Source organism: Lissotriton helveticus, chromosome 8 (assembly GCF_964261635.1).
Source record: "Lissotriton helveticus chromosome 8, aLisHel1.1, whole genome shotgun sequence".
Taxonomy (NCBI): domain Eukaryota; kingdom Metazoa; phylum Chordata; class Amphibia; order Caudata; family Salamandridae; genus Lissotriton; species Lissotriton helveticus.
In genome coordinates this window covers 1,220,304,662-1,220,330,880 of record NC_136069.1, presented here as the reverse complement: position 1 = coordinate 1,220,330,880, position 26,219 = coordinate 1,220,304,662, and the positions used below count along the sequence as shown (strand labels likewise).

Here is a 26,219-nt window from a genome sequence, read left to right as displayed (position 1 = left end):
CACCCCACTACTTTGTACTCCGTGCTGACCGACCGGAGGGGAAGGCGGGTGGCGGAGTCGCCATGATTGCTCGCGAGGGACTCCACTTTCAGACACTTGCATCGCCCGCGATACCAGCAGCAGACTGCCTTGTAGTGCGCTCTGTCTCCTTTAAGATTCCAATCACATGTGTGTTAATGTACCGGCCATCTCAGCTATCCCCTGGTTTTCTTCCTGCCATTCAGGACTTGCTGGCCACCCTGGCAGTTAACAGTGCCTCAGTCTTGTCTTGGGAGATTTTAATTTTTGGCCTAATGATCCTGCCGAAGATACAATGTCCAAAGACTTTACCCAATTGCTGCTCAGTCTTAATTTTACTCAGCACGTCCATATGCCCACTCACAACCGGGGCCATACTCTTGATCAGATATGGACATTAAATATTCCGATTTCCGGTCCTATCATTGCGCCCTGCACATGGTCAGACCATTCCTTGCTTGCCTTCTCCTTGGAACTTAGTATCACAAAAACACCTCTTTTCCCCAAAAACACCTGGGCAAGGAGCTGGAATCGAGTCGATATTCCGTCTCTGTGTGGCTCATTAACTACCATCTGCCCATATCTGTCGGGTTTGGCTCTACACTCTCAAGTAACCACCTTAGAGCGCTGGCTTACCAAAACCTGCGACCTGGTGGCCCCTCTGAAGCGGGTTACCATTAACCGCACCCATAATGCCAACAAGTGGTTCAGCCCTGGCCTCAAAGCCAAGAAACTGGAGGTGCAACAGGCTGAACGAGCCTGGAGGCTAGCATACTGCCCGACCCACAGACAACACTATATTACCATCCTTAGTGAATACAAAAAAGACATCTTAGTAGCCAAGACAGAGTACTTCTCGGGCGTATTCTAGCTGCGGAAAGCCAGCCGCGTGAGATTTTTGCCACCGTCCACGAGCTGGCCTCATCGGATAGAACTCTGCCTAAGATCCCCCCTTCTCAGGCCCTATGTGACTCACTCAATGAGTTTTTTATTGAGAAAGTAGTTCACATTAAGGCTAGTATCCCTCCCCCCTCGCCCACCTACACTGATCCCCAACCGCCAGGCAATAACCTGTTTCTTACACACATCCCTGCACTGACTAGAGAATCCCTTCTCCCCCTACTTAAGCATGTCAAGTCAGGCTCTCCAGCTGACATTTGCCCGGCCCGCATTTTCTGCTCATCTCCTGTCCTCACTCTTCTGAATGATTCCCTCACGTATGGCATTGTCCCTGTCCCTTTCAAAACCGCTACAATCATTCCCATATTAAAAAAAACCCGGGGCGGACCCAGCCTCCCCGGCAAACTATCGCCCTATATCCCTTCTTCCGTTTCTGGGAAAGGTTGCTGAGTCCCATGTCACCCAGGTGCTCAGCTCTTTTATAGAAGATAGTAACTACCTTGCACCCTGCCAGGCGGGTTTCCGTCCTCGGCATTCCACCGAAAAGGTGGTCATTTCGGTCATGGATCAACTCAGGGAGGGGCTCGATACTAACACCCCCCAGGGCTTGTCCTCCTGGACTTGTCCGCCGCCTTTGACACGATTGACCATTCCTTTCTCTTATCCCGTGTCGAGGCAGCGGGCATAGGGGGACCGATATTGGCCTGGCTCGGCTCCTTCCTGTCTGACCGTACGCAAACTGTCCATCTGGCCGAGTTCTCTGCCCCGCCTCGCAGGGTGCAATGCGGTGTCCCTCAGGGTTCCTCCCTCTCCCCTCTTTTGTTCAACCTTTATATTTTTCCCCTTATTTTTACGCTGCAACAAATGGAAGTCACAGTGTATAACTACGCTGATGACCTCCAACTCATTTTTAATCTGTCCCCCCTTTCATCAGGTATCACTAGCTTCCAGTCCATTATGCTGTTTATCCGGGATTGGATGAATGCGAACCACCTTAAACTCAACCCGAATAAAACAGAGTTGATTTTGACTGGTGGCAGTGGTAACCCTTGGTCCCCCTCGTTTTGGCCCCCTTCTCTAGGTTTACCACCCACCCCATCACACTCAGTCAAAACCCTTGGCATTATACTCAATCATCATTTGACACTTCACTCCCACATTAGTTCTGTTGTCTCCTCCTGTTTCTTTACCCTGAGTACCATTAGGAAAATATCTCGTTTTTTTTCTCCCCTGGCACTTAAACTGATCCTAATGGCTATGGTCCTATCTAAGATCGATTATGGAAATATCATTTATAATGGTGTCCCCGCTTACGCACTCCAACGCCTCCAACTGGTGCAGAACCAAGCAGCACGCCTGGTATACGGCCTATCCAAATCCCACCATTCCTCTCCCTTGCTTATTGCTCTACACTGGCTCCCTATCAAACAACGGGCCTTGTTTAAACTGGGATGCCTTACTTTTCAGGCCCGTGCGGACACGCTCCTGCCTTTATAAATTCGGCCATTACTAACTAGTGCCCTCCTAGAGACCTGCGCTCGTCCACCAAATCTTTTTTGGTAATCCCTCGTTTTAAAAAACTAAGATCGGGAGGTCAGAAATTTTCGGTCCTTGCTCCTACCTTCTGAAACGCACTCCCGTCCCCTGTTAGACTTTCATCCTCCTACATGGAGTTTCGCAAGGCCCTTAAAACTTTTTTGTTTCAGCAAGCGTTCAGCTCCTAGTCTGCTGTGACTTTCTTGCCCAGTAAAATAACCCCCAGCACCAAGAAACTGCATAGTGTACGTGCGCTCTACAAATTCTTATAAATTCAAATTCAAATTCAAGAGTGTATGCAGCAGTGTATGTATACTGACTGGGGAATTGTTAAGAGGGACGTATGATGAGAGAGGGAGGAGTGAGAGGACAGAGAAGGAAGTATAAAAAGAAGAGGGAGTATTTGGAGACAGAGGAGACAATGAGGACAGAGGGAGAATATGAGGGCGGGGGACTATGAGGACAAGGAGCACTATGAGGAGAGAGAAGTGAGAATAAGGAAAGAGGGGGAATATCAGGAGAGAGGGCACAGTATAAGCAGAGAGAGGTAGACTGTGAGGAGAAAGGGGGAGATTATGGAAAACGGGGCAAGTATAATTCCTTAATGTACACAGATGCTCAGTGTGATTCTAGACAAAAAATATGAGACCATACATTTTAACAAAACACATTTACTACACTAAAACGTTTAAGTGACTGCATAATTTCCATGCATATAACAACTACATTTCAGTGGACAACCCTGACTCATTTTGCAAATACATCTCCAATTTGCTACATTATTTTTGCCAACATTACATCCAAAAAGTGACACAATGGAACAACAAAGAGGCGCAAGGGGCTTGTAAATTTGCCCAAGATTGTATGCAGCAGTGTATGTATTCTGACTGGGGAATTGCTAAGAGGGAGGTATGATGAGAAAGGGAGGAGTAAGAGAACAGAGGAGGGAGTATAAAAAGAAGGGGGAGTATTAGGAGACAGAGGAGACAATGAGGACAGAGGGGGAATAGGAGGACAGGGGAGACTATGAGGACAAGGAGCACTATGAGGAGAGAGAAGTGAGAATAACGAAAGAGGTGGAATATCAGAAGAGAGGGGACAGTATAAGCAAAGAGAGGTAGACTGTGAGGAGAGAGGGGGGAGATTATGAAAAATGGGGCAAGTATAATTCCTTAATGTACACAGACACTCAGTGTGATTCTAGACAAAAAATATGAGACCATACACTTTACCAAAACACATTTACTACACTAAAACGTTTAAGTGACTGCACACATTCCATGTATATAGCTACTACATTTCAGTGGACAACACTGACTCATTTTGCAAATAGATTTCCAATTTGCTACATTATTTTTGCCAACATTACATCCAAAAAGTGATACAATGGAACAACAAAGAGGCGCAAGGGGCTTGTAAATCTGCCCAAGAGTGTATGCAGAAATGTATGTATACTGACTGGGGAATTGTTAAGAGAAGGTATGATGAGAGAGGGAGGAGTAAGAGGACAGAGGAGGGAGTATAAAAAGAAGGGGGAGAATTAGGAGACAAAGGAGACAATGACGACAGAGGGGGAATATGAGGACAGGGGGGACTATGAGGAGAGAAAAGTGAGAATAAGGAAAGAGGGGTCATATCAGAAGACAGGGGACAGTATAAGCACAGAGAGGTAGACTGTAAGGAGGGAGGGGGGAGATTATGGAAAAAGGGGAAGTATAATTCCTTAATGTACACAGACGCTCAGTGTGATTCTAGACAAAAAATATGAGACCATACATTTTACCAAAACACATTTACTACACTAAAACGTTTAAGTGACTGAAAACATTCCATGTATATAACTACTACATTTCAGTGGACAACCCTGACTCATTTTGCAAATACATTTCCAATATTCTGCATTATTTTTGCCAACATTACATCCAAAAAGTGACACAATAAAACAACAAAGAGGCGCAAGGGGCTTGTAAATCTGCTCACGAGTGTATGCAGCAGTGTATGTATACTGACTGCAAAGCACAAGTTACTACTTGTGTAACGATATATCTGTAAGAGACATTAGTTAGTGATAGATTCCTTACCTTAGAATATCCCCAGGCGTGAGACTGGATCCGGAAACTTTTGCGTAGCAATACCCAAGCGCGTCGGTAAGAGCCGTCCGCGGCTCCGCGTCCGTCGTCGGCGTCGTTAGCGCCGGAATGACGTCGCCAGAGTACTTAGACGCCGCCCTCGCACGCTGACGTCAGTTCTGATACACAGCTTTTCCGCGCCAGATACGCAGAGCCATGATAGAACCAACACTGGTACCATGAAACTAGGGTCCTGAAAGGGGATGACCTTACCCTAGATATCGGTTCGCAGAACGGGGAGGATGGGTGGGTCGGTAAGGAATCCATCACTAACTAATGTCTCTTACAGATATATCGTTACACAAGTAGTAGCTTGTGCATCTGAAAGAGACACGTTAGTGATAGATTCCTTACCTTAGAATAGATACCCCAGCAATACCAACCCCGGTGGTGGGTCTGCCAACCAATAATCACACCAGAAAGTCCTGGAGGGCGGAACGGCCAAAGAAGCCATCCCTCCGGACTTGACTGTCCAGGCAGTAGTGTCTCGCGAACGTGTGCAGCGAGGCCCACGTAGCTGCCTGACAAATGTCCTGCAAGGGGACTCCTCGGCACAGGGCGGTAGTAGTCGCCGTGGCCCGAGTGGAGTGGGCCCTCAGCCCAACAGGAGGTTCCTTTTTAGCCAAAGAGTAACACGCCTGGATGCACAATACGATCCACCGAGAGATGGTCCGCTTGTGCACCGCCTGTCCTTTCTTAGCGCCCACGTAATCAACAAAGAGTTGGTCATCCTCCCGGAACTGGCGTGTACAATCCAGATAGTAAGAGAGTGCACCTTTTGGGTCCAGACGGTAGAGCCTCTCTTCCTCTTTTTAGGGATGCGGAGGCGGAAAGAAGGTGGGTAAGGGGATGGACTGCTCGATGTGAAAGGCTGTGACTACCTTGGGCAGGAAAGAGGGCTTTGTCCGCAACACAACCTTGTCCGGATGGACAGAATGGAAAGGATGTTTGGAAGAAAGAGCCTGGAGCTCACTCATTCTCCTGGCAGAGGTGATGGCAACCAGGAATGCAGTCTTCAGAGTAAGAAGGCGAAGAGGACAGTTATGAAGTGGCTCAAAGGGAGCGCACATCAGATAAGTAAGTACAAGGTTCAAGTCCCACTGAGGCATCACGAAAGGAACAGGAGGGAACATGTGTGTGATGCCCTTCAAAAACCTATTTACAATAGGGGACTTGAACAAAGATGGCTGATCAGGTAGCCTTAAGAAAGCGTAAAGGGCAGAAAGGTAGCTCTTGATAGTGACCAGAGCAGAGCCCTGCTGGGCCAGAGAAAGAAGGAAGAGGAGAACCTCAGAAAGTGGGGCAGAGAGTGGATCCACAGCCTTGTCTGTGCACCATGCCACAAATCTGTTCCACCTGCAGGCATATACCGACTTTGTGGAGGGACGCCTGGCTGCCAGAATGACATTACAGACTTCAGGAGGCAAGTCAAATGGCCTCAACTGTCGCCGCTCAATCTCCAAGCTTGGAGGTGGAGACTGGACAGGTTCGGGTGGAGGACCGTCCCCTGCTGCTGCGACAGAAGGTCCTCCTGAAGAGGCAGACGAATCGGGGGATCGACAGACATGCTGAGTAGCTCTGGATACCAATATCTTCGTGCCCAGTCCGGAGCCACAAGGATAACCTGTGCCCGGTCGCACCTGATCTTCTTCAGCACTCTGGGCAGAAGTGGTATAGGCGGAAAGGCATACAACAGACCGCAACTCCACTCGCGACGAAAAGCGTCCCCGAGCGAGTGCCGCCTTGGAAATTCCAACGCGCAGAACTGATGACATTGCACGTTCTCTTCTGTGGCGATTAGATCTAACCAAGGCTCTCCCCACTGCTGAAAGAGGCCTTGCGCCATGTCCGAGTTCAGACGCCATTCATGATCCATCATGCACCGAAGGCTGAGTTTGTCCGCCCTGGCGTTCAGAGAACCTGCCAGGTGTTGAACCACCAGGGTCACGCCCTGATGTTCCAGCCACTTCCAGAAGCGCAGAGCCTCCTGGCAGAGGGTCCACAACCCCACCCCGCCCTGTTTGTTGCAGTACCACATGGCGGTGGTGTTGTCCGTGAACACCTGCACTACACTCCCCGGGACAGAGGGGAGGAGTGCCTTCATTGCAAGTTGGATCGCCCGCAGCTCCAGTAGGTTGATGTGGAGCTGGGACTCCGTCGGAGACCAGAGGCCTCTGATCTCCGCCTCTCCCATGTGGCCCCCCCAGACCGGGAGGGACGCGTCCATCACAACTACGTGCTCCGATTGGGGTAGGGAGAGGGATCTGCTGCTGACACAATCGCGGTCCGTGAGCCACCACTGCAACTGTCTTGCAGTACCCTCCGAGATCAAGACATGGTCGGACAAGTTGCCCTGATGCTGGGCCCACTGAAACTTCAGGTGCCACTGCAGAGCCCACATCCGCCACCTGGCGTGACGCACCGAAGGATGCAGGAGGCCATCAGCCCCAGAAGCCGCAGCGTCAACCTGACCGAGACTCGGGATAACGGCTGAAAGATCAGAATCAGAGCCTGAATATCCCGAACCCGCTGTTCGGGAGGATAAACCCGAAACTGAGCCGAGTCTAGAACCGCTCCGATGAAGACGAGCTTCTGAGAGGAACACAGGTGTGACTTCGGCACATTGATGGAGAACCCCAGCAGGTGCAGGAGGTCGGCCGTAGTCTGGAGGTGGCTGACGACTGTCTGGGGCGAGCCCGCCTTCAACAACCAGTCGTCGAGGTAGGGGAAGACTGAAACCCCTAACCTGCGCAGATGAGCTGCGACCACCGCTATCACTTTCGTGAACACCCGTGGGGCGCAGGTAAGGCCGAAGGGGAGCACGGTAAACTGAAAGTGCCCGTGGCCTACCGTGAACCGCACGTAACGCCGGTGGGCCGACAGGAGGGGGATGTGGAAATAGGCATCCTGCAAGTCCAACGCTACCATCCAGTCTCCTGGGTCAAGGGCAGCTAAGACCTGAGCCAATGTCAGCATCTTGAACTTCTCCTTCCGGAGGAAGCCGTTGATGTTCCGTAGGTCCAAGATAGGGCGTAGGCCCCCTTTGCCCTTCTTGGGTACCAGAAATTAGTGGGAGTAACAACCACACCCTACTTCTGGCCCAGGAACACGCTCAATGGCCACCTTGGCCAAGAGGGCCGTAACTTCCTCTTGCAGAAGTTACAAGTGATCCCCCGACACGTGGTGGTATTGCGGTGGCATGGCTGGAGTGGTCGCCCCGAAGGGGAGGGAGTAGCCCCTTCGGATGATTTGCAGCACCCACATGTCCGACGTGACAGTGCGCCAGTGGATGTGGTGATGGCGAACCCTGCCCCCCACTGACGTCACATGGGCCTGAAAGCATGGACTAGGAGGGTTTTGAGGCGGATGCTGCAGGGGAAGGTGTGGACTGGCCTCGCCATTGTCCCTGACCGCGGCCACGGCGGTTTCCACGGCGGTTTCCACGGCCGCCACCGCGCTGTGTATTAGCCTGCGGTGCGTGGCTGGCAGCACGTGTGGGAGCGCCCCTTCCTTGGCCACGAAATGAGCGAAAGGCACCCGTTTGCTGGCGTGGTGCCGAGAGGCCCAAGGACTTGGCGGTAGCCCTGGAGTCCTTTAAACGCTCAAGCGCATGGTCTGCTTTGTCGCCAAAGAGGCGACGGGCATCAAAGGCATGTCCAGAAGGGTGGCCTGGACATCGGCCGAAAAGTTGGCGGTCCTCAACCAGGCATGGCGTCGAACCGCTACCGTCGTTGCCATCGCTCTGCCCAGTGAGTCCGTGGTATCCAGCCCACACCTGATGGAATAGCGCGCTGCATCTCGACCCTCCGCTAGGGCTTGGGCGAGTTTAGTCCGGGCCTCCTCCGGACATTGTGGCAGCACGTCCGCGACCGTGTCCCACATAGTCTGGGTGTAGCGCCCCAAGAGGCATGCGGTATTGACTGACCGCAGTCCCAAACTCAGGGACGAGAACTGCTTCTTACCGAACTGATCATACCTATTGGATTCACGATCGGGCGGAGCCGTTGGGAATGCGATCTGGGAAGTAGAGGCCTGGATGACCAGGCTCTCGGGGGTGGGGTGGGTGGACAAGAAGCAAGGGTCGCCCGGAGCCGGGCGGTAGCGTCTGGCCACGTTCCAATCTACAGGCAGACCTGTAGCGGGCTTGGACCAAGTGCACAAAAGAACGTCACACAAGGCCTCATTAAACGGCAGCCAAGCTTGCCTGCGGTGTAAGGACTTCAGTGAGGCGGTTAGTCCTCGCGGCCACGACAGGGAGCTCCAGGCCCAATGCCCTGGCTGACCGCGTCAACACTACACTGTAGGCAGCCCCCTCCTCTGTAGCCACGGTTGGAGGGGAGACAAAGCCAGTGTCTGGCAAAATGTCCAGTCCACTGGCATCCCCAAGCTCATATGTCCAGTCCTGTTGAGACTGGCACTCCTGTGCCAGAGGGTCCACAGACCCCTCCCAATCTCCCTCATCACCCATCACCTGAAATTCAGGTTCAACGGATGGGGCCGGTTCGTGGAAGTAGAAGTCTCCATATGACGTCGAGAGCGGCGCCCAGCGGCCCTGCTCTAGCGCCGGAACCAAATCAAGGGCAGGATCAGGGACGGCGTCGCCCGTAGGCGGCGCCGGGGTCGACACCCTAGGGGCCGGCGCCGGTGAGGTTGTGAGGTCGACCGGCGACGACCCGGACCTGGAACCGGATCCAGTGAGGGCCTGCGGCGCCAGGACTGAAGGCGCCGGCGGCGCCGGGGCCGAAGCACCCGACGGCGTTGGAGCCGAAGCACCCGACCCGCTAGGCCCTCCAGCCGGGACCGCTGGGCCCGAAGGCGCCACGGAGCCCGGTGGAGGAGGGAGAGACCTCATGGCCATGAGGTACCGCTCAATCTCCTCTGGTGTCGCATCATGCCCATGGACCGGAAGGTATGGGGCAGGTTACGACACCCGCTACTCCGTCAGAGCCGCGTGGGTGGTGTTACCCGAACCCCCGGCTGCGTCGCGCGAGCGTCGGGGTGGGAGAGAAGAACGATGGCACCTTTCCGACCTCTCATGCCTCTTACCTGAGGACCTGGACCCTGAAGACCGATGCCGACTCTCGGAGCTACGAGGGCTCCGACCCCGCGACCGGTCCCTCGACCTCCTGTGGGACCGGGACCTCGAACGGCACGGGGCCGACTGCCGGAGCTCGAGCCACTTGCGGGATCGCTCCCGCCTTGCCTTAGACGTCAGGGCCCGGCAGTCGGAGCAGGTTCGGCCGTCGTGGTCGAGGCCTAGAGACTAAAGACACCGGCGATGGGGGTCGGTAACTGACATCATTCGGCCACACTTGGAGCAGGGTTTGAACCCGGGCATCCCTACCGGCACCGTAGGAGTCGTAGCGACTCGAGAAAAACAGATCAAAAGATCAAAAAAGTTTAGTCAAAAAGCGACTAAGGGGTAGAGCTTCTCCGGATCCGCGCTAGCTGGCGCGGAAAAAAGAAGAACTGACGTCAGTGGCGAGGGCGGCGTCTAAGTACTCCGGCGACGTCATTCCTGCGCTAACAATGCCGATGACGGACGCGGAGCCGCGGACTACGCCTACCGACGCGCAGGGGTATTGCTACGCAAAAGTTTCCGGATCCAGTCTGACGCCTGGGGATATTCTAAGGTGAAGAATCTATCACTAACCTGTCTCTTTCAGATATTGTAGATTTAGAACACAAGTCTAATTCTAAGCAAGCAACACTAATAACTACACTTCAACTAAAAAGGTGACTGCACTCATTCTAATTTTTTTAGTACTGCTCTTTATTGCACAAAGGTGACTCACTAAAACACATTAACTTACCAAATGATTTTATCACAATAGTTATCCAAATGCAGACAAACTGAGAATATGATTCTACAAACTTTAGAAGGATAAACACATTACTCTTACTAAAAATAAAATGCACCACATACATTCCCTTACAAGTTATCAACTCACCTCTCAAACTGATTTGTATATTAAGAAGAATGCCACAACAGATATTCATATACAGAATCTCTCTACTTCAGTGTTTGCAGCAAAACCAAATAATGGTAGATTTTCCCTCTCAATTTACACATATATACATGGTAATAACAAAACAAATTGCTTCACACATTAATTCAAAACCAAACACAAATTTCTATTGGTTCAACATTTCAAACCTTTCCAACTGACATAACTTTGCACCCTACTCCCAACAGATAGTGCAAAAGTCAACTGTACACAGATGTCAAAAGTTCAGCACTCTATAAAACACTGCTCCTCAACAAGTTTAGACTATGCATAAGTATTTACTTATAAGTACCAATAAAAAGAAAAGGTCTCATTAGAAAAAAATAACATATAAACACATAAACTTGATAGATATCTGTAAAATATAGATTTTTTAATAGATTTTTTCTCGCTTAGGTACGCTTACGGGACGACTTACAGACATCGCACTGTACGTCGTACGTACGTGCATGGTACGCGCACGGTAAATCTACCGTAAAAAAAAATAGCCTTTATCATTATTTTTGTATAATCCCCGGGGACCCCATCCCCCATGGCTGAAATATAACGTTGGGGACTGTGGGGGGAGCCCCAATGCCCCCACGGTCCCAGTCGGCTCCACGCGTCCTTCGGGAGCCGGCATTGCTTTTCGTCAGAGAGAGCAGCTTACATGCTGTTCTCTCTGACGAAAAGCAATCTGCTTTCCTACTTGAAAGAAAGAACAGGTTTCCTGCTCCCTCTTTCAAATAGGAAAGCAGTTTGCCATGGTAGGGTGGGAGCCACAAGGCTCCCGCCCTACCATAGGAAACAGCAGCATCCCGAGACACTACAGGAGCCGGCCCTGGGGGATGGCGGTCCCCAGGGCCATCAAAGGCTCCATGAGGGGGGCCAGGTGGCCCCCCTCCCACCATTCAAAAGCCCCAGGGGGTAGTGGTCCCCGGGGCGTGTGGGGGGTTTGAGCCCCCCACACAGGTTTTTTTTTATAAAAAGAAGACCAGGGCTTGGCGGTCCCCGGGGCTGCGGGGGGACCATGAGCCCCCCGCATACATATAGTTAAAGCCCCAGGTGGTGGTGGTTTCCGGGGCAGGGGGGCCCCTCTGGGCCCCCCATTATCAATAAAAACATTGCCCCCGGGATATGGCCCCCCCGGGGGCTAATTAACAATAAAGCGGGCTTCGTTTTTTTTTTTTCATTTTTCACAACATACGCGTACCATAAGCGTATTCTGTGATTTAAAAAAAAAAGATTTTGACCTTGGGGATCATTCTGAAACCCCCTAAACAGCCCTGGGGTTCAAGAAGTCCTACAGCAAATAGAAAACTGTTCCCGACAATCTACACACATATACAAATAAAAAACAAATCACATTTATTCCCACATTAAATCAAAACAAAAAACACATTTCTATTACTGGAACTTTTGAACCCTTTCTAATTGACAAACCTTTCAACCCTACCCTCATTCCACATTCTGCCAGTTACCATAGAAACACTTCAGAGAACACCTAACTGAGCACACAGGTGAAAAGTTCATCATACATTGTTGTAAATCAAAACAGCAAGTGTGCTTGACTTGTCAATATACCAGCTTATCTTAAGTAATGTTATTTTCTATCACTTTTTCTTAACCAATAAATAACAGGCTTTTAAAAAAAACTGAAAATTGCACCCTAGTTTTCTATCTAAAAAGTTTTCAAACAACCAATCACTTCTTTGCTTTTTTCAAAACTCCACTTATCCACCATTTTAGAAAAAAAAATCTTTAAACTGCCCTTTCATTTACAGAGACCATCTGAGTGCATCAAGACCTCTCTTCAAGATGCTTAGAGTGTGGATTGTGGGACACAGCTATATCTTCTGGAGTCAAAGGTACGCATGAACAGAAAGGAATTCACAAAGACCTAGGTTTACCAAATGTAGACATTAAATGGTTTGGACAGAGAGGGTTAAAGTGGCACCAATTGATGCCATTGGTGAAATCCTTTTTGCATCTCCAACACCCTGACCTCATAATTGTGCACTGTGGTAGCAATGACCTAGGCACTTTGACTGGGGTAGGTCTGGAAATGTTTATGAAGGACACCTTTACTGAATGATGTCAGTTTTCCCCCAAACTACCTTTGTCTATTCTAATATATGCCAAAGGCAGAATTGGAACTGGTCCAATCAATTTTGTCCACAAATTAAGAAAGCTAGGAAACATGTGAATAAATCTGTTTCTGCTTTTCTCTGAGACTATAGAATGGGGTCCATTTACAACAACAATCTGCGTTTCAATATGCCAGACATCTATATGAGAGATGGTGTGCATTTTACAGATGTAGGGAACAGAGTCTTCCTCATGAACTTTAGACTCTGCATCGGTACTTACTTGTGTAGGTATTAAAATCTCCCAATAAACACAAGGGCTCTTTTTAGAGCCACACATGTAAACACATACACTTCATAAATATCTGAAAAATATTTTTATTTTTCTTGCTTAGGTACGCTTACGGGATGACTTACAGACTTCGCACCGTACGTCGTACGTACGAGCATGGTACACGCACGGTAAATCTACCGTAAAAAAAATAGCCATGAGCACAAATTTTTTTAAAACCCCGGGGACCCCATCCTCTGGGGCTGAAATACAGCGTTGGGGACCGTGGGGGGAGCCCCAATGCCCCCACAATCCCAGCCGTCTCCCCGCATCCTTCTGGAGCCGGCATTGCTTTTCGTCAGAGAGAGCAGCTTACATGCTGCTCTCTCTGATGAAAAGCAATCTGCTTTCCTACTTGAAAGAGAGAGCAGGTTTCCTGCTCTCTCTTTCAAATAGGAAAGCAGTTTGCTATGATAGGGTGGGAGCCACGAGGCTCCCGCCCTACCATAGCAAACAGCAGTGTCCCGGGAGTAGGCATCCCAGGACACTGCAGGAGCCGGCCCTGGGGGGTGGCGGTCCCCAGGGCCATCAAAGGCTCTCAACATTGAAAAACCCCAGGGGTGGTGGTCCCCGGGGCTGGGGGGTCCATCACGGACCCCCCCTATTTTCAATATTAGAACCCCGGGGATGTGGCGGTTCCCGGGGCGTGTGGGGGGGCTTGAGCCCCCCACACAGGTTTTTTTTATAAAAAGAAGCCCCGGAGGTGGCAGTCCCCGGGGTTGCGGGGGGGCTATGAGCCCCCCTACATACATATAGTTAAAGCCCCGGGGGTGGCAGTCCCCGGGACAGGGGGGCCCAGGACAGTCGACAGCCAATCAGCATGCAGCTCGTGCTCGTAATCGTACATTTTACGGTACGCTTACCGTACACGATCGGTACTTCGTCTATAGATATTTCTATGATTTTACTTTTTATTTTCTCAGGAACTACTGAACGGATTTACACCATTTAACAAAAAGCATAATCTGCGAACCAAACTCTACCTTTTTGCGAAATTTGGTGTAATTCCGTTCAGCAGTTCAGGCTGTAGCCTCACTTAAAGAACCCTAGGAAAAATTGCATGGGGAAAACACGTTTTGGGACTACCCTTTTTTCTCACCCCCACTTCACGAATCACCCCGAAACTTTAAGGGAAGGAGCGGAGCGAAGCAGGCCATTTTCTTGGAGAGTTTCCTGAAGATTTGTTGACCGGCGCCAAAGTTATTCCAAATAGAATGTTGCGGATTTCCTTTGGAAACTAGGTCCTAACTATAACTACGTACTGGCGACCGCCAGTAGGTAAGATATATATATTTTGCTGCGTTGGGGTGGTCCCAGAAGTGAGTCTCACTCGAGCACAAGAAAAGCTTTCCCCAAAAGCCTTTATTTTCGGTAAAACCGTCCCTCCTGTCATTAATCAAGGCATCCGACCACAGCCCTGACGCGTTTTGAGTTGACCTCTTTTTTGAAGGGTGTGCAGCCAAAGAGCGCTTAATTGAACTTCCTTCCTTATGAGCGCTATCGCACGCCAGTAATTGGACAGCTCTGAATGAATTCAGTGCATTGCTTGTTGGGAAGTGAAGTCCCGATATTGCCACAATGGAAGCGCTCCAAATTAAAATGCAAATTCAGGCTCTAACATGAACCCTGGCAGTCGCGGCTGTTATTATCCATTTCTTGTGCCCCACATCCAGTGGCCCTAATGATTGGAGGTGGTGCAGACTCTGGGGCAAGACAGTCGCACAAACATTTCGTTCCCTGGGGGTGGTCCTAGAAGTGAGTCTCACTAGAGCACAAGAAAAGCTTTCCCCAAAAGTCTTTATTTTCGGTAAAACAGTCCCTCCTGTCATTAATCAAGGCATCCGACCACAGGCCGGACGCATTTCGAGTTGACCTCTTTTTCGAAAGGTGTGCAGCCAAAGAGCGCTTAATTGAACTTCACCTTCCTTATGAGCGCTATCGCACGCCAGTCATTGGACAGCTCTGAATGAGTTCAGTGCATTGCTTGTTGGGAAGTCCCGATATTGCCACAATGGAAGCGCTCCAAATTAAAATGCAAATTCAGGCTCTAGCATGAACTCTGGCAGTTGTGGCTGTTACTATCCATTTCTTGTGCCCCACATTCAGAGCACCGTAGATCACGAGCTCCGTATATCCAAACCATGCTCCCTTCCAAGAAAAGGAGCGAGCCCACGCGGGTACTTCAGGAAAGCATGCTTTATTTTGAAGAATGAGACATGACGCGTTTCGTCGAAATGACTTCTTCAAATCCCCAAAAATTAGTGTTCAAAAGTGTCCACTTTAAAAACAGTGTGCCCGATTTCGATTGGTTGAGGCAGACGGAGGCAACCAACGGGATAGTGTCCTGAGACCCGGCACTCCGAGTCTCTGTGAAGCAGTGGCCAGTGTCAGTCCTCCCCAAGTGGGCGGTGACTGCTTCCACTCATCCCATGCCTGAATGTTTGCGTAGGAAAAAGCAGCTGTCCTGGACCCTCATCCTTCCGTAATGCTCACACCTTCAACCCGGAAACACCATAGGTTTCAGGGGTGTTATAGTTAGTTGGACCTTTCACTCGTACAAAACCAGTGAAAATTCCCCTGTTATAGTTAGTTCAGCTAACTATAACTCACAAGCCCGCAATGCACTGCTGATGACATCACATATTACATTGCTCATGACATGGTCAGTGACATCACTCATGACATCACTGATGACATCTCAAATGACATCACTGATTACATCACTGATGACATCATCCAGTGAATGTGTCTTTTTGTGAAAATTAAATATGTTTTAAATATGTAAATCTCAAGGTCGATGGAAGAATAAATGGGTATATGAGTGTCTAAATGGATGATTTATTTTAGCAAAATCGATTGTATAACTGACTGATTAAGTGTATCTTAGTGAATACATGGGTTAGTGAGTACTGTTTAAATATGTTAATATCTGTATCAGTCTCTCACTTTGTGTATAAGTGGCTGCATGGGTTCGTGAGTAGCTACATGATGGTCTATATGGGTTATTAGTTGGTTTTTTGAGTATCAGTATGAGTGTCTGAGTGTCTGTATGGTTCAGTGGGGGTATTACTTAGTGCATAGATGCATGAATGAGTGACTCACTGTTTGTATGTGTTGAAGACAGCATGTGTGCACGACTGTATGGGTGGATGAGTGCGTGTATGGGTGTGTTAGTGAGTGAATGACTATCTCAATAGTGTCTTTATGAGTAACTACATATGTTTTAAACTAGTATATGTGAGTATTGGTGTATATAAGTGAGTATATGTGAGAGTGAGATATTGGACGAATTCCTGTATGAATAAGTATGTGTTTCTATAAGTGATTGTTTAAGAGAGTAAGTATGTGTAAGTTTCTTTAAAAGTAAGTGTGGTGGTGTGTGCATAACTGTATATGCAAGTAAATGGATGTTTGCTACTTTGTTTACATGTGTGACTATGTGTGTGAGTATCTCTATTGGATGAGTGGCGGTGTGTAACAGATTGTATAGGTATGAGTACACATGATGAGTGAGTACATGTATGGGTGACTGTATAGGACTGTTGGTGAATGAGTGGATGTGTGTGTAGATCTTGGAATTACTGAATAGGTATGTTGTATGTCCATTGTTTTGAAAATGTTCGTTTGTATTTTTGAGTGTATGTATCAAAGGTTATATTAGGGTGAGAGGAGGTCTGCCACTCTTTCACAAGGATGATGTCATCAGTGGTGTCATTTGAGATGTCAGCAGTGATGTCATGAGTGATGTCACTGCCCATGTCATGAGTGGTGTAATATGTGAAGTCATCAGCAGTGCATTGCAGGTGCGCAAGTTATAATTAGCTGAACTAACTATAACGGGGGAATTTCACTGGTTTTATACAAGTGAAGTGTCCAACTAACTATAACGTCCCTGAAACCTATGTTTTTTTCAGTGAATTTCAGTTTTTTAAATACTAGTTTCTAACCAACCCTACAGAGGTAGGACATGTGAAGAAAGAAGAAAAAACGCACAGAAAGAAGCAAAAGGAATGCAGAAAGAAGCAACAGAAGTCCACAAAGACGAAGGAAAGTGTAGGAAGAAGCAAGACATGTGCAGAAAGAACCAACAGAGGAACAGAGGAGCAGAAAGAGGCCTTGTTGCAAAATCATCCTGTGCCCACAATCTTTTCAGATGGGTACTGGTGGTAACTGACTCTGACTAACCAGGCCTAGAGCCAGTGCTATGCTTAAAGACACTAAGAATACAGTAAAAACACCTACATACACTAGGGAACACTATACCTGATTAGCATGACCTCCTCTGTAAGGCCCTAGTACATAATAGGGCAGCGGGATTACATTTACCTCTAAGTCAGAGGTGCAGAAATATGCTACTTTAACTAGTAGTCACGTTTGCAGAGTGATGGAGGAAGGGTGCTGGGTGTCCAAACAACGCTCAGGAATTCTGCTGCATAGCACTTACAGGAGGTACCAAGAGGGATTCTTGGCCCCCAAACTCCCTCAGGAAGAAATTGGACTTCATCCCCCATCCCGTAGTTTGCCATGAGGCACGTTTACAGAGTGGTAGAGAAAGGGGGCCATGGCCCCCGAAGACATCTTAGCAATCCCACTGTGTGGGCCTTACTGGAGATAACAAGAGGGGTAGTTGGCCCCTGAAGACATCATTGGGGGCCAACTTTCCAAACTATTACCTCCAGTCAGTCCCACACAGCAGCATTGGTAAGTACTCGTACCAGGTCATGCCCACTTTGCCCACCACTTTACAAACGCACTCCCTGGCACGCTCTTGGATGGGAATTGAAGTCCCCTTCACTGCTGGGGGTCCCTTAGGGGCCAACTAGCCTACCTTTTACCTCCTGGAAGCCCCACACAGTGGGATAGGTGAGAGGTAGACAAAGGCCATGCCCCCTTTCTCCACCACTCTGCAAACGCGCTCCCTGGCGCATTGTAATATGGGGGATTAAGTCCCATTGATCCTGAGGGTCCCTGGCGTCCAACTAGCCCACCAGGTGCCTCCAGTAAGCGCCACAGAGCTGCGTTGCCAAAAGGTGTAAAAAGGGACGTGGCCTGGACCACCTCTCTGCAGCGCAGGCCTGTGGCACTTACAGGAGGTACCTGGTGGGCTAGTTGGCCCCAAGGGCCCTCAGGATTGAAGGGGAATTAATTCCCCAACTTAAAACGCGCCACAGGTCGTGCTTGCACACATGCCACCTCAGGCCCCGCTCCCTCCCTTCGCCTGTGGCGTGGTTCAAGTTGGGGGATTAAGTCCCCTTGAATCCTGAAGGTCCCTGGGGTCCAACTAGCCCACCAGGTACCTCCAGTAAGCGCCACAAAGCTGCGTTTCATTGAGGTGTAAAAAGAGACGTGGCCTGGACCACCTCTCTGCAACGCAGACCTCTGGCACTTTTTGGAGGTACCTGATGGACTAGTTGGCCTCCAGGGGCCCTCAGGATTGAAGGGGAATTAATTCCCCAACTTACAACATGCCACAGGGTGTGTTTGCACCCTGTCTTAGGGTTCTACGGCCTGCTGTAAGAGTGAATTACATATATTACGTGCAGTGTCTTTGGGCATGGCACACAGGGAGTGTGCCATGTGGTGTTTTCGAAAATGGCTTGCACCATTTCAGGCAGCCTGCAATGCCGGTATCCATGAAGTATTTTGGGGGGTCCCTTTCTGTGGCATAATACATGCTGCAGACCACAGGGACCTTCTTTAGTAACCCTGCCCTGGGTACCGTAGGTACCATTTACCAGGGACTTACCAGGGTGCTAAAGTTGTTGCCAATTGGGTTACAATTGAGCATGTGCCTTGTTCTTAGGGAAAGAGGTCTGGCAATGTGTCTTGGTTGGCAGGGACCAAGTGCACTTACCAATCGGCATCATCTGTACCAGTGAGCAAAAAAAGTGGAGGGACCAGGTCAAAAAGGGCATTTTCCGACAGTAAAGCTGCTCAAAACGTAAGAGAAAACTTACATGTGTAAGTGACTCACAAGCTAGCTTTGTCTGTTTGTGCACATATCTTAGCTGGTGGACAAAACTTGACAAGGCTGTCATGCCCAATGTACATACTGGGAGCCCTTCAGGCAGTGCACTGTTTCCGTAGAGGCAGGCTTTCAAGCAGGTTGTAAAGCTCTTTAACAGAGCGCTGCCTCTCTGTGCCCTAACCAACGGAAAGGCCATGGATCACACTCACACTGTCACTGACAGGGCAGCATTAAGTTTAGACACTGCACTACAAACCACACTGCATGTGTGAGAGTTGTGTGCCCTATGGTCTACCAGCTCAGTTTCAGCACCTAAAGAGGAACTGAAGAAAAGCACTATCTGGCAGCAGTTAGTAAGCAAAAATTAAATTATTTTGTTTGCGTGTTTATGAACAAATGAGTGACTGACAGTAAGTGAGTGACTAGATGAGTGAGTGACAGAGCGTGACTAGCAGAGTGAGTGACAGTGAGTGAGTGACAGAGCGAGAGTAGGGGAGTGAAAATGAGAGTTAGTGACTGGCTGAGAGTGAGTGACAGTGAGTGAGAGGTTGAGTCACAGACAGCAAGTGAGAGTTCGGTGAGTGACTGAGCCAGTCTGACGCCTGGGGATATTCAAAAGGTGAGGAATCTGCGGTTAGAAGCCTCTATCAGAAATAAAGATAAGAGCTCGAAGGGATGAACACAGTGCATAGAACATATGACTTGCGGTGTTAGTTCCTGGTCAAAGGAGCCCAAAGTTATAACTAATGTTATTAACGTTATCATAAAAAGGGATTCATTCATCTCATAAGCCGACTAAATAAAATATTAACATGAGAGACTTGCCTTTTTCACTGATGACTTCTCAGGACTTTGATCAACTGCTTTTTGAGTTTCCAGTCCCTACAAAAGGCAGATAATAAAATAGATAAACATGCACAAGACAGTCAGACCAAAGTTTTTATGTAAGGAACCAATGGTATAAAAAGAATAGTATGCAACTGTTGAGTAGTGGGTTTTCAAATGTGTCCATTAATTAATTTTCTCTACAATTACAATGCTTCTCTAGGTGTGCTCAAGATAAATAAACAACCTAGTGTGCGGTTTCTATACAAGTCAGACCCAAATCATGATAGTAAGCAAGAAAAAAATGTGTTACTTTCCTGTAACTCTCATTCTCCAATATTGGTATCTTTCATAGATTCACATGCTTGAATCATCTCCGGCCGTCGAGGTGGGAGTCCCTCTGTACAGTTCAAAGCAGGAGTAATAATCAATACAACTTACAATGGCATTAAGACGGGGAATTTAACAGCTTATCCATATCATTTCAAAAGTACCAAACCCCAGCCAATCAGGCGACAGCACCCTTGGAACACTCCCAACAGATGCATCTTACCTTAGATTTTCAAGTACTAGTGGGAATAGTAAACAGTGATCAAGAGCTTTTAAGGGGAGTAGGACAGGTCACATCTGAATCTATGAAAGATACCATTCCTGGTGAACAAGAGTTACAGGTAAGTAACTCGTTTTTTCTCCAGTATTGGGGTATCTTTCATAGATTCAGTATTTCTCATAGATTCACATGCTTAAATCGTAATAGCTAGCAGTATAATAGATAAGCAATAAAATAAGACATAAGTATGACAGAAGATGGTGGATACAACATTATACATTGTATGGTAACAGACTCACAATATTGGAAAAGATGCAGAAGTACCGATCGACCCATGGCTGTATCAGTGCTATGTGCCAAATACAGACAGTAATGGTGAGTGAAAGTGTGCCTGCTCTTCAAGGTTGCAGCACAGCTATGCCTTCGATAGACATTCTAACAAACAATGTCACCATTGTAGAGACTTCTCTTGTAGAATGTGCTTTAGTTTTCTACCTTAAAAATCTACCTGCCTTTGAATAGTGGAACTGTATGACTGTTGAAATCCATCTTGCTATGTTGGGTTTTGGAAACCGTTCCACCCTTGTTATTGTTTCTGTCGGCCACAAAACATTGGTCTGCAGTACGGAGATGTTTTATGCGAAGTAAGTAAAACTTCAAGCACCTCTTGACATCAAGAGTATGGAGAGTTGGGGGGCGTGGCCAGCAGCAGAGTCAGATCGCAACACACTAACACGGCTCCGGTGACCTACTTCGGTAATCCCCACAAAATTCAACATATGATCCGTTGTCATGGATACTCGATATGCCCAAACCTACCTGGTGATACCAGCGGGCCAGAACTGTCGGAAACAATCTCTATAAGAGCTCACACTGGATCTGCTGAGAGGTGAGGCCTGGCCATGAAAGGGAGCCCGGTATGGCAGTAGTCGTACACCAGCAGTCTTCATGGACAGCGACGCCAATCTGCGGTGGCCGCCACAAGCAGCGCATCCCCCATTGTACTGCAGAAGATCTGAAGCCCCGCAAACAGGAAAGGGGAAATGCAGCATCGGCCGCACCAGACGCATCCGGAGAACAGCATAAGTAAGAGGAGGGGCTGCATGGAGATGGCCCTAAGCAACCAGAGTGTCCACGGTGATTCTGGAGATTGAGCCCTGGCACATTTGCGGCACAGACCGACAGGCCGGTAAGGATTCCAGAACAGCACTAGTGGTCTGGTGAGGCATTGGCGGTGGCATGCACTGCAGGGCCTACCTGACATACAGCCGACCCATGTATCAGGGAAAAACTGTGAAGGCCGCCCGACAACTCTCTCACCAGAAGCAGCGTGGAAGGTGAGCAGTCCGGGTAAAAAGACTTGAATATGTGGTGATCCCCCACCACAATATTTACACCCCATATTTGAGAAGAATGAGTAGAGATGACATCCCTCCCAGACAAAAGAAGACCATATAGAGGTGCGGTGAGGAGGCAGAGTGCTGCTCCTGGGCCAAGTGGGGCCACACATTGTCGCAATACTAGGCTGGAGGAACTGATCTTTGTGACCCTAAGTACTGGGGTGCTACCATATTGGAGAAGCCCCCCTGTTTTTTCTGCAGATATTTGTATGGGGGCAGGAAGGGCAGGGTGCTTGGTGGCGCCCTCCCTAGTGAGTGAAAGAAGTGAGGTGCCCCAAAGAGGAGGCTTTAAGAATATCGCAGGAGAGCCTGATAAGAAAAACCGACAGGCGGTGAGGGGGATTTAGCCATAGGCAGGCGGCGGTGCTTGCCTGATTGCTCGCCTCAGACTGAAACAAGGCTCAACTGCTTCTAAACAAACACAATGATGGGTGGGAAGGGAATCATGCATAGAGTCAGTATCAAGGGATGTCTCCCTCATAAGAGTGGACCTGCAAAAAATGGACATCAGGGTCAAAGAAGTAAAAGGCACATCTCATGGTCTTGCTGCAAACAGCTCTACTCTTAAAAAAACAAGTAAATGAACTGCAGGTTACCAGCCAACTATTTGCTGCTCACTTGGACGATTAGGAAGACAGGTCAAGAGGAAACAATGCCCGGTTCCTAGGTGTCCCTGAGAGAGTGGAAGAGCCCAGAACAGACTTCTTTGTGTAAGATTTCATCCTAAAATAGCTACAACCTCGAAATCTCTCCAACCATTTTTCAAAAGAGAGGGCACACAGGGCCCAGAGTTTTAATTTCAGACAGCCCACAGTGCCCCGCAAGTCAACTAAGAAAATAACACTATCACTTTCTTCCCTGACTTTACCATGAGGGTGCAAAAACAGAGGCAACATTTTCTTGAAGTCAAAATGGCCCTCAGAGACAAAGAGCTGAATTATACTAAGCTATTTCCTGCCAAGCTAAGGATAGAGGTGGAGGGCAAAACAAACAAGTTACTTACCTTCGGTAACGATATATCAGTAAGAGATATAGATTAGGTGTGGATTCCTCACCTTAGAAGTACCCCCAGGGCGTCAGACTGGATCCGTAAAAAAAATTCCCACAACAGTACCTTTGTGTGTCGATGGGTGGCGTCGGTCAACTCCGCATTCATCATTGGCGTCGTGGTCACAGGAATGATGTTGCGCTATTTACTTAGACGCCACCCTCGCACGCTGACGTCAGTTCTATACAAGACATTCTAAGCCAGAAGCTCCGAGCCATGCAAGACATTGACCACTGGTGCACAAAAACTAGGGCCCTGAAAGTAAAGTCCCTTACCCTAGAAATCAGTTCGCAGAATGGGGACAATGGATGGGGCGGTAAGGAATTCATAACAAATCTATGTCTCTTACAGATATATCATTGCCGAAGGTAAGTAACTTATTCATCTGAAAGAGACAATTAGTTATGGATTTCTCACCTTAGAATAGATACCTCAGCAATACCAACCCCGGTGGTGGGTCTGCGAACCAAGTTCACACCAGAAAGTACTGGAGGACTAAACAGCCGAAGAAGCCATCTCTACAGACTTGGCTGTTCAGGCAGTAGTGTTTGGTAAACGTGTGCAGTAAAGCCCACGTAGCTGCCTGGGAGATATTAAGAATGGGGACTCCACGTCCCAAAGTAGTAGTTGCTGCGGTCACCCGGTGGAATGGGCAAGCAACCCCACTAGAGGTTCCTTTTTTGCTAAGGAATAGGAGATTTTGATGCAAAGAACGACCCATCGGGAGATGGTTCGTTCTTGCATGGCCCGACCTTTCTTGGCACCCACATAACCAACAAAGAGCTGGTCATCCACCCGGAATTGTTTTGTGCAATCCAGATAGAACGAAAGCACACGTTTTGGATCCAGACGGTGGAGCCTCTCTTCCTCTTTAAAAGGATGCAGAGGCGGAAAGAAGGTGAGCAAAGTGATGGTTTGTCCTATATGGAAAGAGGTAACTACTTTTGGAAGGAAAGAAGGCCTAGTGTGGAGGACAACTTAGTCCGGATGAACAGCCAGGAAAGGAGGCTTAGAAGAAAGGGCTTGTAGCTCACTCATCCTGCGAGCAGAGGTGATGGCACCCAGGAAGACAGTTTTAAGAGTCAGGTGTCTTGAAGGATATGGCCCGCTAAGGACCCGCGGGTTATCTCCACAACCACCTGCTATGCCTTCTCAAATGAAGAGTCGGTCAGTCAGTAGAGAATACAAACTTACTTTATTAGTAGTTCTATGCAAAGAGAGCCCCGGTCAGACCTGCACCCTAAGATGGATGCTTAGGGGACTGACTCCCCAAAATGTGCTTATACATGATACAGTTTTCACAAGACCTCAGCCATGCCTACTATGGAAAAATACCGGCCTGAGCCAGGCATGAGCAAAGAGGGTACAGAGAGATGATCACCTGCCAGATGGGTCTGTTATAAGAGCTCCAAGACCAATGTGTCGGGCTTCAATGTCTCCTAACATGGGAGCAGAACTACACATACAGAAAGGAATGTACGAAAAGAACATCTATTCATTAGCAAATCCAACTTCAACCTTGGAGAAAGAACTGATGGACAAAATGCAGAACAATGTCATACATTCACCTCAGTACAGAGATCTGGGCCTAAATCCTTTGTTGTTTTGCTCACCATGCCATTCCAGTTTCGACCCAGCCATATACAAATCAGTCTTGACCCTGCGCCTAATGGGAACAGTCCAGCGCCAACTGCCAGGCAAGGTCCTCCCTGGACTGAAAACACGCATCCTATGAGCGGTTTTGGGCTTTCAGCCCTCATCAGCCAGGATAGCTTGACTCCAGTGGCATGGAGAGCATGGGACCCACGTCTGGTATACCCATCCCACGCGGGGTGACAAATGCAAAAAGAACAATTGATGGACAGAATGCAGAACAATATCATACTTTCACACCAGTACAGAGATCTGGGCCTAAATCCATCTTTTTTTGCTCATCATGCCATTCCAGTTTGGGCCCAGCCATTCGCAAATCAGTCTTGACCCTGCGCCCAATGGGAACAGTCCAGCCCGAACTGCGAGGCCAGGTCCTCCCTGGACTGGAACCAAGCATCCTAGAACCGGTTTCGGGCTTTCAGCCCTCATCAGCCAGGATAGCTTGACTCCAGTGGCATGGAGAGCATGGGACCCACATCTGGGCATACCTGTCCCAACCTTGGAGAGCAGAGAAAGAATAATAACGATATACAGTTTTACAGTTTTGCTGAAGCATGCGAAAAAGAAATGAGGCCTAGTGTGGCTGCGGCCTAAACAGACTTCTAGTAGTCGCACGTCAGAACATGGAGGCACACAAGCCAATGAAGCATGCCTACCGTAAGGATAAATCAGTGGGTTTCATAATGCTAATTACATGACACTTATTTAGCCACCTAATGCTAACTTATATAATAGATGTGAATGCATATTATAAATGGGAATTTCAAACTTAACATAGCCTCCTTTTGGCATAAGAGGCTAAATAAGCTTTATTGCTATCCGGCAGGTTTTTACAATTCGAAAGGGGGGGGGGGGGGAGTGAATAATCATCCATTTAGCAAAATGTATTGTAAAGCTGATATACAAAACATGCAAATATTGTAGCAATTTAATAATCAAATATTCCCTCGGCTATCAGCATTATTGCCTGAAATTCCTGCACCATCATAGGGGAATATTTATTTTCTTGTATGAATCTCACCATGTTGGAAGTAAGTTTCGTTGCACAGTACGTGCAGCAAGCTGGAAGACAATTGAGGTATAAATAACAGGTGAATATAACCCCTGCAACAGCTATCAATACGAGAAATATCTTCCAACCCCATGAAGTCAATAGGTCCCAGAGCCACCCTGTGAGAGACCATGATCCATTATCCTGATGTATCTCTGCGGCCAATCTGTGTAGCTTTTGTATGGCAAAATATACAGTCTGAGCACTAAAAGTTATGTACAATCAGCAGCTACTGCCAATGACCCTACATGTTCCACCCCTACCAGCCTGTATGACATCTAAAACCATCTGATTTTGAAGTGAAACGAGTCTCGTAGCTTGGAGTTTGACTGTTATATTAGTGAGTATACCGACAGTAGTATTAATGACTCCTTCAATTACTCTAGCTAGGCGGCGTAAGTTATGGCTATTGAACATGGGACCTCAGAATGGCGCTTTTCCTTTCATTATGTCAGTGAATTGCTGTAGAGCCACTTCAATTCATTGTCACTCGAGATCACATGTGGCAATCCATAGCGGGGGAAGTACTCTTTTAAAAGTGCCTTTGCTGTCGCTATAGCTGTGTTCTCTTTAGTTGGGTAGGCCTCTACCCACTTGCTAAATGCACAGACTACCACTAGTACGTACTTTAGATTATTTACTTGTTCCATCCCGATGAAATCCATATCGCATTGGGTCTTGGGAACAGGCATATTAGTGATGGTAGCTATGCGCTCTGGGGGTTAGTCTGCGTCCC

General features: G+C 48.3%; 1 protein-coding gene across 14 annotated transcripts in view; it reads right to left on the bottom strand.

Moving 5' to 3' along the window:
* LOC144773261 (uncharacterized) overlaps positions 1-26,219 on the bottom strand; it is a 7,170,044-nt gene that overhangs the window by 5,182,955 nt on the left and 1,960,870 nt on the right. For all 14 annotated transcript variants that reach the window (XM_078658159.1, XM_078658161.1, XM_078658167.1 and 11 more), the window contains one exon: positions 19,782-19,838. In XM_078658159.1, coding sequence (XP_078514285.1) covers positions 19,782-19,838 — 57 coding nt within the window. The remainder of the gene's footprint in view (positions 1-19,781; positions 19,839-26,219) is intronic.